Here is a 16502-nt window from a genome sequence, read left to right as displayed (position 1 = left end):
TGGCCGGGCCGAGTATGGTTCTCAGATCTAGTCTCGCTCCTCGACGGCTCTCCGTGGGAGATACCGATCAGGACAGACCTACTCTCACAGGCGCAGGGCACGATAATTCACCCTCGCCCGGAGTTGTGGAAGCTGTGGGTGTGGCCCCTGAGGGGGCACAGCTGTTAGCAGCTGGTCTCTCAACCGAGGTTGTTGAGACCCTACTCCAATCCAGAGCTCCCTCTACGAGGAAACTGTACGCCCTGAAGTGGAAGCTCTTCACTTCATGGTGCAGAGACCGCCAGCTTGACCCAGCAGACTGCCCAGTTGGTACAGTTATGGAGTTTTTACAAGCCAGGCTCTCTGCGGGGTTATCCCACTCCACCTTAAAGGTTTACGTGGCGGCCATAGCTGCTTTCCATGTCCCTTTCAATGATCAGTCAGTGGGTAGACACCCCCTAGTTACACGTTTCCTCCGCGGTGCGCTGAGGCTGAGACCTCCAGTACGATCCCGTGTTCCCCCCTGGGATTTGGTTGTGGTTTTAGAGGCTCTTTGTAAAGCTCCATTCGAGCCAATACAAGATATCTCAGATAGACATCTGACACTTAAAACTGCCCTGTTACTGGCAATCACCTCACTAAAGAGAGTTGGAGATCTTCAGGCCCTTTCGGTGGCCCCTACTTATTTAGACTTTGCCCCTGGTATGGCCAAAGCATTCTTATACCCTCGAGCGGGTTATGTTCCGAAGGTTCCCTCTGTTACACCACAACCTATCGTACTGCAGGCCTTCTGTCCTCCTCCCTTTCGGGAGCCAGACCAAGAGAAGCTAAACTGTATGTGTCCAGTGCGAGCACTGGACGCATACGTCCACAGAGCTGCCCTGTGGAGAAAATCAGACCAATTGCTTGTTTGCTATGGTCCTTCTAACAAGGGTTCTCCTGCCACCAAGCAGACCCTTAGTCGTTGGATAGTCGAGGCTATCAACGTCTCCTATGAGTCCTCTGGTCTTCCCCCTCCTTTGGGGGCCAAGGCTCACTCTACTCGGGGTATGGCGGCCTCCAAGGCCTTCTCAGCAGGTGTGTCCCTCTTGGACATCTGCAACGCTGCGGGGTGGTCCACGCCCTCCACATTTGTCCGATTTTACGATCTTGACATGCGAGCCACGCCGGGCTCTTCTGTTCTCTCGTCTTAGCTGTGCTCTTTGACTACACACTAGGCAGGGATTTGGAAGTCTGGCAGCGTGGGCACATCGTTCCCCAAAAGCGTTTCGACGCAGCTCGAGTTCCTGAAAAGGAACGTCCCGGGGTTACGTATGTAACCCTGGTTCCTTGAAGGAACGAGACGCTGCGTCGCAGAGCCATACTCCCGGCACCCCTGCTGGCGCTTGCTTCCCTACTCGAAGCTGAAGCCAGCTGCACGGCACGTGCTTTTATAGCTTCCTGGTCGCTACGTCACCCTGCCCGTGACGTCACGCCTTTCCGATGGACTGATGGCACACGATATTCAGAGTCGGTCTCGTCAGGGACGTTCCCCAAAAGCGTTTCGACGCAGCGTCTCGTTCCTTCAAGGAACCAGGGTTACATACGTAACCCCGGGACGTTTTTTCTTCAGCTGAAGCAGCCTGAATTTTCGTGGAGATGAGCTGAATTCTGTGGATGTTATGAAAATGAGCTGACCTATGTTAATGACCTTGTGGAGCATGTTCTTCATTATGGCAACTTGCCTTTTTCAGTCTAGACAGATACCATTTTAAAGGCCCTTCAGCTTACCTCCTCAGTCTTCCACATTTCTCAGAAAATATTCCATAGTGAGCTCTAAATACAAAATGTAAAAAAAATAAAAATAAATAAAAAACAAGATCACTGATATGCACCTGTTTTGTCTTGTGCATTAGAATTACTAATTGATTAATTGCAGAAAGACAATATATTTCTCCATTAATCCTCAAAGATCCAAGCATTAATACTAAAATATATTATATATTAATCTTCATTTAAAGTGATTATTCCTTAAACATGTTCTGCAATATTGCAATGGTGTGCTTTCAGAGTTACAAAATTATCTTTATGAAGATTGATATTTTGGTGGTTGTAATCTGTTTTCAATCACTACATTTGTTCACATATCAATTATATGTATAATATTGCTGTGTCAATATAATTACTTATTTGGAAAATGGCTACTCCTAAAGTACTAGCAATTTAGTTAGTAAGCAGTGACCTTGTTGTATGACCTTTTTTTTATATTGCACAAATTATTGCTGCAATACAGTCGCGCTTCAGTTGCTGTTATATGCTAATTTTACATTTACATTTAGCCATTTGGCAGAAGCTTTTATCGAAAATGACTTACAAATGAACATCACAAATACTTTATCATGCAAGAACCAACACATACCGCTTTGCCAAGTTTCAAGAGTAAACTGGAGCAATGTAGAAGCAAGCAAGCAGAAGAGTTACCTACTTAACCATATTTTTGGGATAAATCTGTACCCAAAAGTGAGATAAATCTGACAAGACTTTGGGGCATCCTCATTTGTAAAACTAGTATAAACCTGCAGTGTATGTAGGTTAGGGACTAGGTTAGTTTTATTGTGCTTCAATGGGAATTTGAGGGTTACAAATGATCTGAATATGTTAATGTATTAAATACAAAAAAGACATGAAATGAACCGCAGATTAATGACACTATCTTGTTAAATTGATTGACAGCACAGGTTGCAAATCTAAATGTTCTTAACAAATTTTCATGAGTAAAGCACAAAAAAGAGGCACAGACTGACACATGGTCAGCCCTTCTAGCCTCCTCTGTGAAACCATCCATATTTCATCAGCTTTAATGGCAGCAGACAGCATCCTGCCTTTAATATTAGCATTTAATCCCAGTGTGTCTCCTACAGAGCTTTCTGTAGACAGAACTTAACAGACACCCTTTTCCACTCTTAAACCTCTCAGAAGAAAAAAAGAGGAGAAAAGGAAGGAAGTTTGAACTTCAAATCAGATGACAGATACGAGAGGCCCCCTGGGTTGTATTTCCATTCTGAGAATAATTTGAGAGAAAGCTCAAAGAGGAATAGCACTCAAATCAACTGCAGTATTCTCTATACAGTCGTGTCTGCTATTCTAAACCTTTTTTCATGAAGGCTGTAGAAGGCTGTTTTAATTCTTTAAATACAAGTGTTCTGTGATATTCTTTATGTTTTTAATTTAGGGCACTTTGATGTTTATTTTTATGCTCTACTGTTCCAAAGTTTGGATCTGCAAATGTTTTTTTTTTTTCTGAGCTATTCAGCTTTGCCATTACAATTACATTTTTATAAAATACAATTTGTTTTAAATTGTAATATTTAACATATTAATGTATTTTTGGTTAACAGTGAGCATAAGAGGCTTCATTTTAAATATTTAAACATCTCTGTGTCTGTCTGTCTGTCTGTCTATAGATACTGTAGATAATTTTAAGAAGATAAGATAAAATAAGTAAGATAAAAGATAAAATAAAGATAAGATAAGATAAAAAAACACCTAATAAACTATTGTTCATTCTCTGACTACTTAAAACACAGCATTTACAGCCAGGCCCTGCTCATGGGGGTGGGGGGGTGGGGGGTGTTGGGGGGGGCTTGAGTCAGCCTAGCCCACCCAATTATCAAATTAGCTTCTAATTATCTCTGTATTAAATTGCCCTCATAGTTATGTTTAATTCATTGCTCTTCTGTCACTAATTCAATTGTTTATTTTTCTACTAAAGTGAAATGACTTCTAAATGGGGGAGGAGCCAGATCTTGATCTGTTAATATATTCGAGCTTTCCTTTTTTCATCATTACTACACAAATTGGCTAGAATAAAAAACACTCACCTTGTAACCTAATGCTTGATAGTTTCTTGCAAAGTAATGAATTACTTCAAAGGGGATATTTGTATGGGTTTTTTTTTCTTTTCAGTCTGAAAAGCATTATTATATTTTCCCCCACCAACAAAATCTGTGCTGAAGATGAAAGTTGTCCTATGAATTCAAATTTAATTTGTTCAGTCATCCATTAAATCGGCTAGCGTGCTCTCTCTGTGTCTCTCTCTCTCTCGGTTGAGGCTGGAGAGCTGGGTGTTAAATTGGAACGCCAGGTTTGAATGAGAATGAGAGATAGAGCGCATAAAACGAGGAACACACTGTGAACTTAAGCAATCAAATAAAAAAAAAACAAATTTATTCAGTTTGAAATGAGGGACAAGCTCAGCTCTTCCTGATGCATTTTAATCATAAAGGCCCTCCTGGCTGTGACCCACGTAAGGGGGGAGGAAAGGAAGATGGCAGAGCGATGGAAAAAATGCATGATGTGAAAACAGGAAACGCTATTGAGAGGCAAATGTCTAGGAGGCAGGGGTGAATAATTCACAGAAGCGCTGTACGAAAAAGCAGAAAGTATTACTCCTCTAAACTCTTCAAAGAAGAAAGAGAAATTAAACAGAGAAGATTGAGAACTGAGAGTATTTCTCAATTTTCACTTAAACATTTTGAACTTAGTCAGCAGTTTTTAGGAACTCATCAGCCAAAACCAGAAGAAGCAAATGAAGACTAATTAAGTGCTTGCTGCGGTTTGCACAAAGAACCACCAGTAAAGGATCTTAACCTTTCAAAGATTACTTCCATCCTGCCATGTAAATAATATCTCAAAGAGCAACTTGCTCTAGACATTTAGGCATAGTTCAGATGGCATTAATCAAGAGGAAATGGCAGACAATTTATTTATTTATTTTCTTTATGATCTGCATTCACTTTGAATGTCATTGCCAGAGAGTACTAGTAGCCTAACCCTTTGAGCTCTTTTAATGGACATTTGAACGCTTTTTCTATAAGAGTTTTCTATTTCTTAATCAGTCTCTCGCTTTTTTTAAATGAACTTGCTTCGTAGGCATAGTGTGGTGCCATATATGTAATTATGGTTTAGCAACCCTTTGAAAGTCGCCTCATGGCTTTTGAAATCAAACATACTTTTAATACTAACCCAGGGGACATTCTTTCATGGCATAGGGGTTAGGGGCATGGGGTTTGAGCCAGTATGCTGAACTGTGAAGTGGAAACATGATTAATCATGGCACAAATGTGGTGAGATGACAGAACAGTTGCTTACACAATCCTGACTGAAGCAGATAAACTTCTTTGCTTTTCTGTTGGATCATGCCAGGCAGCCCACCTTTGGTAACTAGCACTATGTTAAGTGAACTGATTCTCAGCTTAAATAAGGCTAGTGTCACATGTACTGACAGCAAGATAAGAATTGTCGTTTAAATAAAAAAGGTTATACCATTGCTCATTTTAAATGCTGCTTAATGTTGTCGGGTTAATAAATAAATGACTTGCTATATATTATTACTAATGTCAGAGATGTGAACTATAACTTCTGCAACATCAACAAGTTAAATGAATCTAAATGTCAGTTGAGTACATGTATGACACCTGTGCTTAAATTAATCTTTGCATTCTTATTTTTAAAAATCCTGACATTGAGGATCAGTGTATAAATAGAGCCCGCCACAGTATAGCTCATTAGCACAGGGTCAGAGCAAACCAAATAACCTTTGCTCTTATTTTTTTGCTCTATCTTTGCATAGAATCCACATATTCAAAAGTTTCATTGTAATATTGTGAAATATTATTACAAATTAAGACAAATGTAACATTGATTTAGAATTTAGAAATTTAGAAAATGTAGTTTATTCCTGTGATGGCAAAGCTGAAGTGTCACATGATCCTTTCAGAATTCATTCTAATATGTTGATTTTGTCACTCAAAAATAATTTCTTATCGTAGTTGAAAACAGATTCACCCTAAAATAAAAATTCTGTCATTAATTCATACCTGCAAACTAGTTGCTTTTTGGCGAAATTTGCTGTTTTGAATCAAAATATGTGATTTGTGTGAATCGTGTAAATACAAAGAGTTGAACTATCCTTTTAAGGACAAATTCTCATTATTAATGAGCAGTCACACGGTTTGATGTAAATTAGTCCATTTTTGTATACCATCTTTGTTGTAGTGCGTTATGGGATAGCCACCATTGTGAAGGATAAATGCAGTGCCTCCAATAATTCAGCTAAAAGAAGATATATTAGAAGGCAGCATGATTAAGTTGCCTACTTTTTGGCACAGATTACACAGAGTGTGACTGCGATGCCTTAAAATACTGTCTACAGAGGCAGCTCATTAGGTTGTAGAACACAACTTGTATTTCTCTCTCTCTCTAGTTTCCTCTCACTCTTTAATGCTGGGGCTGATATTGTTTATGATTTATGGCACATTGTTTCTCCCCCAAAATAAGTATTTTTTTACATGATGCACAAGTATTGTGAAAACAAAAACAGGAGAGACAGAGAAGAGAGAGAGTTGAAAAAGGAAAGTAGGCATAAAAAAACTGTAGAGCTCTGGATGAGGAAGACAAAAGACAGAGACGCCGGGGGGGAAATAAAGAATATTGTACATGTACACGGAGAGAGGTGGAAGCAGAAGAACAGAGCGACATATATAACAAAAACAGAAGCAGAGTCAGAGGAGCATCGTTACAGAGAGACAAAGAGACATGGAGTGGTTATTTGTTTCTCTCTTTTGTTTACTGAACTGCTCTGAATAGGAATGGACTTACCGTACCTCCGAGAGGAGGCTTGGATGTGCTTGCAGGGACGTGCTGGCCAACTCTGCTCCTTCTTTTATCTTGTTGCCCCAGAATGAAAGATTTGTGCACTCACCTCCATGCACCAGGCCATCACACCGGGCTCAAAACCCATTATCACGGACAGAGCAAGGGTCAACAGGCCAGACACTGATAAGGATGACCAAACTCTACTGCTTTCACACTAACACACAAATGCATGATCAAACCAAAACACACACTTGACGAGACGTGCAGCTGCACACATATATGGTAAAGAAAGAAAAGCTCTGTTGTTGTCTGTTGTAGCTATCTTATTATTATTTCTGTGTCTGTCTGGATAACATACACAAAAGTTCGTTTTGAGTTTGTTTCGGCAGTTTTTTTAGGGGAGTTCATTTGGTCCTAAACAACACCTTTGAGCTACCATTGGTCTGTGGTGATTACCCAGTCAGTTGGTGTGTTCTGGAACTCAGCCTTCTTTGACATGTGATTTTTTTACCCCCCGGTTCATTCCTCATTCCACACAGGGGTGTCAGAATTTTTGATAACACTTTACCATCACCTAGCCTTTTCAAACTTCTTTTTGCCCTCAAACGCAGAATGAAAAATAACTTAGTTTGAAGTATATTGGGACCTTTAGACGGATTAACCATGTGGGCAATTGAGCAAGTGCCCATGGGCAACATGCAAACTTCACACAAAAAACAAGCAGTGCATTCACAAAAGTCTTTTAGTTATGGTCTAATATCAATGTAAGTGCAATCTATTGTGGGATTCACACATACAATTATGTAGGCATGAAATAAAAACCTGCTGCTCACACTGTATGTGTGAATCCCACAATAGATTATGCATGGAAAAACAGATTACATCAGGGGTTCTCAACTTGTTTAGGTGTGGCACTAAATAGGAAAATGGATCTCACAGACCTTAGTTGAGAACCCTCGGAATACAGCATTCACACTGTTAGCACACTTTTCAGTTTCACATCAGTTTCACATTTCAGTTTTGCTCAACGCTTTGTTCAAACTTATATCTTATCTTGGTTATTAAATTAAACAAATGTTTATTAAAGTATATATAGTTGTGTTACCTATAGCTGCAACAGTTCCCTGTTTCTTAAATGTATTATTTTAGTTGCATACATTTTCAGAAATTAGAACAGACTTTTATATAAGAGTTGGTTCACAATTTATCAGAGTCCACTGCAAAAAGTTGCAACTTGCATTTTAAATTTGTTTTCCTACTTAACCTCAGGTTACTTTAGTCGTAGTAGTTCATGTTTTTGAGTTTAATAAAAAAAAAAAATTAAATTCCCCTCTCTCTTTCTAGGACTGGGTGACAGCTACTGATATCCTCATCTCTTTGGACAGACTGAACACTTTTGGAGATGAGTTCTTCAAAGATCCCAAAGTGCTTTGTTCATATTTTTATGCTGTATCTGATTTTTCCGTGGGAGGCAGGTAAATAAAAACACAACTATGTAGATGTGTCTTTTAGCTGTCATTGATGTTTTGTTGGCAGATATATACTGATGAAGAGAGAAGGGAAAGCAAGCAAATGAAGGAAAACGGCAATAGATGGAGTGATGAATAGAACAGTTAGAAAGAGAAAGAGCTCTAAATATCAAGGGGGACTGGGCTTTAGTAAGAGCGAGAGAGAGTGTTTTGCCAGCCATGTGATCTACATTCTACCTCATCAGTGTATTTGTAATATAAACAGGATGTGGAAGAGACAGTGTTTGCCTATTTGTGTTTGTCACCATCTGTATATTGTTTGTGTCTGTGTTTGAGTTTGTGCATGTCTGAATTTTTTTTTTTTTTTTTTTTGTCAGCAGCTCACATATCAAAAGCGTCTTTTTAACTTTCCTCTGATTATTTGGTTTTACAATAAACTGCACACATTTGCTAATGCTACAGTAGTTATCAGGCAAAGTTGGTAAAAAATATACATCACTTGCTAATCTAATTTCCTGCCAAACTTATGGCAATAATAATAAATGCAGTATCTACTCTGTGTTTAGAATGCGTTTCTACTTAATATATCTGACAGTTCTGATCAACTCTTCCAGTTCATATTTTCTTTTAATGCCCCTGTAGCATATCGTAATTTGCTTTGTGTTTTGGTGTAATTTGGTTTTAAATTCAACCATCTGGCTCATTTGTTCCTCCCGTCCCAGTATGCCACATCCTGAGTTTTTTTTTAGGTAAAGGGAATTTTTTATGAATGTCCACAGAGACAATGAGCCTTAAAAGTATGCTAATGTTCTCTCAACTTTTTTGCAGGTGCAAGTGTAATGGCCATGCCAGTGACTGTTTCTCCAATGAAGAGGGACGTTTGGTGTGTGCTTGTGAGCACAACACTGCAGGGGTTGACTGTCAGCATTGTGCCCCTTTCTACCAGGACCGGCCATGGGCACGGGCCACTGCCGATTCAGCCAACCAGTGTGTGAGTAAGTATGGCCTGATTCTTTATCTGTTTAAGTAGATTCACCCTCAACCTGAGAGAACTGAGGCCCCAGGAGTGGCATGAAGGTCAAGGCTATAAAACGGCTGGACCATTACACGGCGTCACAAATGTCGTGCATTGAAACACCAGACAAGAAGGCCTTGTTTATGCCATACCTCTAGTGGAATGAGCCCTGACCCCCAATGGAGAGGGGAGATCAGAGGACCCATAATATCTATTGATAGAATCCACTAAATAGCTGCTGAGGGTCTGCTTGTTTGAAGGAAGACCCTTCTTATAAGTACCGTAAAAATCAAATAACTGGTCCGACTTCCTCTACAGGGCAGCTCTGTGGACGTATGTGTCCAGTAGGGATGGGTACACTTATCTATATATATAACTGGATCGCTCATCGCGTTCTAAACTGCCAACAGACAGTGAAGCAACCGGAAGTGTTCGATATTTTATATGATATGTTATCTGCAGTGTTTACGGTCTTTTGGGGCAGTATAAGCGATATATTCAATCATTTAGGTGGCTGCGCACTGACAACACAGGTAACTGATCCAACACAAAATATAGCCTATTTCTTTATGAACATAATTATTCAGGAATTATTAAACATGAACGTATTACAACCCGAATTCCGGAAAAGTTGGGACTTTTTTTAAGTTTTAATAAAATGAAAACTAAAAGACTTTCAAATCACATGAGCCAATATTTTATTCACAATAGAACATAGATAACATAGCAAATGTTTAAACTGAGAAAGTTTACAATTTTATGCATAAAATGAGCTCATTTCAATTTTGATTTCTGCTACAGGTCTCAAAATAGTTGGGACGGGGCATGTTTACCATGGTGTAGCATCTCCTTTTCTTTTCAAAACAGTTTGAAGACGTCTGGGCATTGAGGCTATGAGTTGCTGGAGTTTTGCTGTTGGAATTTGGTCCCATTCTTGCCTTATATAGATTTCCAGCTGCTGAAGAGTTCGTGGTCGTCTTTGACGTATTTTTCGTTTAATGATGCACCAAATGTTCTCTATAGGTGAAAGATCTGGACTGCAGGCAGGCCAGGTTAGCACCCGGACTCTTCTACGACGAAGCCATGCTGTTGTTATAGCTGCAGTATGTGGTTTTGCATTGTCCTGCTGAAATAAACAAGGCCTTCCCTGAAATAGACGTTGTTTGGAGGGAAGCATATGTTGCTCTAAAACCTTTATATACCTTTCAGCATTCACAGAGCCTTCCAAAACATGCAAGCTGCCCATACCGTATGCACTTATGCACCCCCATACCATCAGAGATGCTGGCTTTTGAACTGAACGCTGATAACATGCTGGAAGGTCTCCCTCCTCTTTAGCCTGGAGGACACGGCGTCCGTGATTTCCAACAAGAATGTCAAATTTGGACTCGTCTGACCATAAAACACTATTCCACTTTGAAATAGTCCATTTTAAATGAGCCTTGGCCCACAGGACACGACGGCGCTTCTGGACCATGTTCACATATGGCTTCCTTTTTGCATGATAGAGCTTTAGTTGGCATCTGCTGATGGCACGGCGGATTGTGTTTACCGACAGTGGTTTCTGAAAGTATTCCTGGGCCCATTTAGTAATGTCATTGACACAATCATGCCGATGAGTGATGCAGTGTCGTCTGAGAGCCCGAAGACCACGGGCATCCAATAAAGGTCTCCGGCCTTGTCCCTTACGCACAGAGATTTCTCCAGTTTCTCTGAATCTTTTGATGATGTTATGCACTGTAGATGATGAGATTTTCAAAGCCTTTGCAATTTGATGTTGAGGAACATTGTTTTTAAAGTTTTCCACAATTTTTTTACGCAGTCTTTCACAGATTGGAGAGCCTCTGCCCATCTTTACTTCTGAGAGACTCTGCTTCTCTAAGACAAAGCTTTTATAGCTAATCATGTTACAGACCTGATATCAATTAACTTAATTAATCACTAGATGTTCTCCCAGCTGAATCTTTTCAAAACTGCTTGCTTTTTTAGCCATTTGTTGCCCCCGTGCCAACTTTTTTGAGACCTGTAGCAGGCATTAAATTTTAAATGAGCTAATTAAGTGGATAAAAGTGTAAAATTTCTCAGTTTAAACATTTGCTACGTTATCTATGTTCTATTGTGAATAAAATATTGGCTCATGTGATTTGAAATTCCTTTAGTTTTCATTTTATTAAAATGTAAAAAACGTCCCAACTTTTCCGGAATTCGGGTTGTAGTATCGGAAATGGATTTGAATATATTACAATGAATAATACAATTATCTTGTTAATATTGCTCTATAATGAAATTAAAAGCTTAATATACTATCTTAGAAATAAAGCTTTATGTCTTCAGATCCATGCTGTATAACGTTAGTCAGTTATTTCTCTGAATAAATTCAGATTTCAGAATGAGCACTTTGCCGTTTGTTTTATATGTTGAGGTTGTGTCAGTCTGATGTTTATCGTGTTCATGATGTTCGCTACTGTAATGAACGTAGCTTTAAGTAGGGAAAATTCCCGACATTTAAAAAATAACCGTTTACATGCTTTGCATAGGTGTTTGCATTGTAATATTGTACAGAAATACTTAAAATTTATAAACACTGACTTGTTAGGTAATGTTTTTTCATTAAAATCATACAATTTCCTATTAATTCAATAGAACGTTTACGCACACTAGGGATTACTAATATGGCGGCGCGGCAGCTTCACTTTCATGACGTCATGAGCAATCCAGTTCTATATTATAGATCGGTGGATGGGTATCATTTACATTTTATCGATACCAATACAGATACTGCATACCAATACCGATACTTATCTTATCGATACAGTTATCGATACTATTTGGTGCAAAAAGATATTAAGTTTTTGAAAATTTCAAGTTATTTTATTACTGATTAAACAAAAAATTATTAAAGTTATAGTTATCATATTTAAAGTTTAAAGCATTCAATTAACACGAGCCGACCATCACACGGAGAACTCACAATCATGCTGGATACACATGCACACTTCACAAGATCTGACAGCTGGATTTGACTAAGTTTGCAAGGTTTGTTAAACTAAATATTCATGAGTCATTCAAAGATTTGTTTAAATTAAATAAATGAGTATTTGCTTAATGCTGATGGCAAACGAGGAAGTATTATAATGTAATAATATTATTATTACTAATAATATAAAAGCAAACATTATAATACTTTTTGTATACATTAATTCCTTTGTTTAACCGTTCTATCTGATTATTAGACATACTTCTATTCATATTATACAGAACTGTTAACAATGACAGTAAACAAGAGAGAGAGTGTGAGCATTGTGTGCGCTCAAGCGCTGCCATTCTCAGCGCCGTCAAAATAAAAGTCCATTCTCGAACACATCGGCCAAGCCAAAAATCTTATCAATATATCGGTCGACCACTACATATAATATTATGTATTTTTTATTAATAAAATTGTTCTTCATTAATCCTATTCAAAGTTAAAGGTTTTATCATCTGGTTCATACATTTATTTACACCTCAGACCATTGATCAAGAAAAAGGGCTGAAACGCCCAAAGTGCATTTTACATTACATGATTAATTTAACAGTGTTTTTCATTTTACTAGTTAGTAATAAATTATCTTTAAATTAATCCGTTTTCTATGTTTTGAAGTAACATGTAAATTTAAATCAGTCAGCAGAAACTGAAGTTTTAGCTGAGGGCCCATCTGAGCATCTGTGCATTGTTTGGAGTTCCAGACAAATGGAAATTAACTGTGAATTTAGCTTCTATGAGTCTCCACATCTGCATTATATATCTAATGCTTTAAACTTCATTAAACATGAATTCTGTTGGAGACTGCAGAGTTTTACTTTCTCAAATTAAATTTCAAATGAAGTTGTTTAAAAAGTTAATTTGTTGCCTCTTGCAATTCATTGGGTGTGATTGAATTGGCTTGATTTACTCAGTTTAACTGAACTGATTTAATTAAAACAAATAATTAAAGTGTGGCACATTCTCTATCTAAAATGTACTGTAGGTCAATTTCGTGTAACCATTTACCTTAAAAGAAGTTTGTTAAATCAAAAGAAGTTAACTTTGCATGTTGTACAGTACAATGTCATCTCCGTACAAAGTTACCGCTATCATCAGTATTATCATAGCAATATCTTGGATATCTTTCACTCACTTTATCTGCACTGTATTTACAGCACAATCTTACAAAAAAAAATGCTCACAGCAGTTAGTAATTCAATGAAACTACACCATTTAGCCTTTTAGCACAATAACTAAGAATATTTGTTTGTGTAATGTGTTATATGTGTGTGTGCTGTCATGCATCTCTGCTAAATACTTTAGGGGGTGCTGTAATTGGCTATTCTGACAAACCCATAAGGCGAAAAAAGTCATGTTAATTATTTTCATTCTGTATTCCACTAAGCTCCACGTTTCTTTAATTAACTCTCTGTTTCAGTGGTCAACAGATGGGTTTCTGTTGGTAATTGTTGTTCCTTCTCATCAAAGTGGATTTAATGAATAAACAAGTTTCTGGTTGCAAAAGCAGGACTATCTGTTGGTGAGGAGGTGGAGTCAACCGTTGATGAATTCTGTGCATGGTTGCTTCGCAAAGTTTTTCGTCACAGACTCTGCCAAGTTTATCATTTGCATGGCAGATTCTGAAAGCTTCCACCATATGTCTCTCTTGTAATGCTTCAAACAGATGGACAAAGGATGTCTTTTTTACCCTCCAATCTGAAAGTATAAGGAAAAAGATGAAAATCTAGTTTGCAAGCAGCACAAAATCCTTGTTTTGCTTCTCAAGAATGTTCTCGTACGGTTTGTTGCTGTATGATACCACGGCTTTATTTATATATGCAGTGGAATTTCTTTGTTAAATTGCAGTGCTCTACTTTGCATGACTAAAAATTAGAAGAGTAATTAGGACTACCTAGAAATTTATTATGTCCACACTTAAATGTTCATATTTACTAAAACATTGTAAAACAATCCATAATTAGAAAATACTACCAATTGCTCCTAAGTTTGTTTCCATTTTCTTCAGTCTGTTTTGATGTCTTTGAACACAGTAGTTTCACGGTAATATGCATTTATCTCTCTCTCTCTCTCTCTCTCTCTCTCTCTCTCTCTCTCTCTCTCTCTCTCTCTCTCTCTCTATCTGTCACTAGTGGCACTGAACAGAATTGCAAAAATAATGATTTCAGAGGTTTTCAAACAGGTTTCCTGAACTCTGCCCGTCTGTCATGGTTCAAAAAACATATAGTCCTGCCCCAGGTTCACACCATTTTTTGTATTTACATAGTTTTTGTGAAATTGAGTTACAGTTTTCATCTGTCTGTCCATGTATGCATGACACATATGGATAATCAAAATTGTTGCATGTCATTGCAGTGTTTGGAAGTATGTGCTCAATGCCGAAGCTACTCCAAATAACGTTTATGCTTGATGAAGCCAAGCTTCAATCACATTATCTAGTTTTGTTGTTTTCTGCATATTTAATATTTTTGTGGAAACCGTGAAACATTTTTTTTTTTTCAGAATTGTTTGAATATAAAGAACAGCATTACAATGTAACAGTCTTTACTGTCACTTTAAATCAATTGAAGGCATCTTTGATGTATAAGGTATTATTTAGAATGCTAGAATCCTTTTAAAATGCTAGTTTGTTTTAGAGAAATCTTTGAAAAATGTGTTTACTTATAGTTGTCTGTGCTCATTAGGAAAGTATTTTAATGTAAAAGAAATTGAGATTGAATTCATTTAAATAAGCATTTCTCTCTTTCCTCAGCACATTTCCTTTATTGTAATAGCATGCATTCCTTTTTTCAGTGGCAGCTCGAGAAACTGTGTCCCATTAGAAAGTGATAATGTGATGGTTATTGCAGAGTCAATAGACTGACGGAGCTGTAATAAAACGAGTAATGTCCCACAATGCCCCCCTAGGTAGCTGCATGCATAAAAAGCTGACATTGTGCGTTCTGGTTCGATGATATGTTGAGAACTAGGGGCCTGTGGCGGTGGAGCTTATTAGGCAGTGTGTGTGATCTAAAGCCTACTGAAACTGAACACACTTATGTGAATTTGACCGAAAGCTTTAGAAGAGAAGCTTTAACATCAACTGCTATTTTTAATCAGTTTTATCTGTTTTTCTTCTTGTTTCGCCTGTTTTTCCTCTGTTCCATCCTTATACGTTCCTCCACATCTTTCACTTGTTTCTCAGGGTGTAACTGCAGTGGTCTTGCTGATGAATGTGTGTTTGATGCAGAGCAGTACCGAAGCACAGGAAGTGGGGGGCACTGTGTTGGCTGCAGGGAAAACACAGCTGGCCCTCACTGTGAGAGATGCAAAGAGAACTTCTATAGATCCTTACCGCAGCGGACCTGCCAGAACTGTAACTGTAATGCAATGGGTGAGATATACACACATACTCAACAAACCAATTGTGCATCAGACAAACTCATTTACACTTTCACTACTATCTTCTATCAACCCATGTAATCGGTCTTGAATCTCATAAACTCATGCAAATGAACATATATGAATACAAATATACAGCTCTGAAGTGACTATACAGCAAAAAAAAAGTCTCTCACACACTCAAATTCAAACATGGATTTTCTTTTTATTATAGGAAATACTAACAAGACCACAGGTGATGAAAAGAAGTATATTTAAAATATATTAAATATTCTGCCTGTTGGTTTAATATTTACATTTTAATTTGCATTCGGATATTGCATTATTAATGGATTTAAATTCCCAGAATGCCAGGGGAAAAAATCATGCACATTTAAAATTATTTTTTGCTGTTTAATACACGTTAATCGTGTTCGTCTTGTATCTGAAATATCTGATTTTGCTTCAGGTGACAAAATGTGTGTATAAGATATGTTAAAATTAGCATTTATTAACCTTTACTGACTGATTTTTTAGATAAGGAAATGATTCTTTAATGCAGCTGAAACTATCCATGTACTCATTAAAAAACCTAAAGGCTATGAATGTCTGTCAAAACCTGTCTTCTCGCTCTCTCTGTCTCTCTCCAGGCTCTGTGAGTTTGCAGTGTGATGCGGAGGGAGTGTGTATGTGCTTGCCAGGTGTGTCTGGTGTGAAGTGTGACATCTGCAAGTCAGGTTTCCACTCTCTCGGCCCTGGTGGATGCAGGTAATGAGAGCGAGAATATCCCTACCAAGAATTCATCTAAGGAGATAAACATTTGATTCGTGCATGCAGAATTCTGCAGAAATATCTGACAAGTACATTTGAAAACTGATGTCAAGCAGAATTAAGCCAATATACTTCATACTAACCTTTGCAACCGAACAATACTGTGAAACAAATTCAAGTTAATTGAAGTAAACCACAAATAAAACACTTATATTAACTATTTGGAGACCTTTTAAGCCACATCTAGCCC

At 38.0% G+C, this 16502-nt stretch overlaps 1 protein-coding gene across 1 annotated transcript in view; it reads left to right on the top strand.

Moving 5' to 3' along the window:
• Positions 1-16502, top strand: part of lamc3 (laminin, gamma 3) — a 93205-nt gene that overhangs the window by 23856 nt on the left and 52847 nt on the right. The window contains exons 3-6 of the mRNA XM_059550560.1: positions 7960-8090; positions 8913-9079; positions 15306-15494; positions 16132-16249. Of these exons, the coding sequence (XP_059406543.1) occupies positions 7960-8090; positions 8913-9079; positions 15306-15494; positions 16132-16249 (605 nt within the window). The remainder of the gene's footprint in view (positions 1-7959; positions 8091-8912; positions 9080-15305; positions 15495-16131; positions 16250-16502) is intronic.

This window comes from Carassius carassius, chromosome 5 (genome assembly GCF_963082965.1).
Source record: "Carassius carassius chromosome 5, fCarCar2.1, whole genome shotgun sequence".
NCBI lineage: Eukaryota > Metazoa > Chordata > Actinopteri > Cypriniformes > Cyprinidae > Carassius > Carassius carassius.
This window is presented reverse-complemented; position numbering and strand designations above follow the sequence as displayed.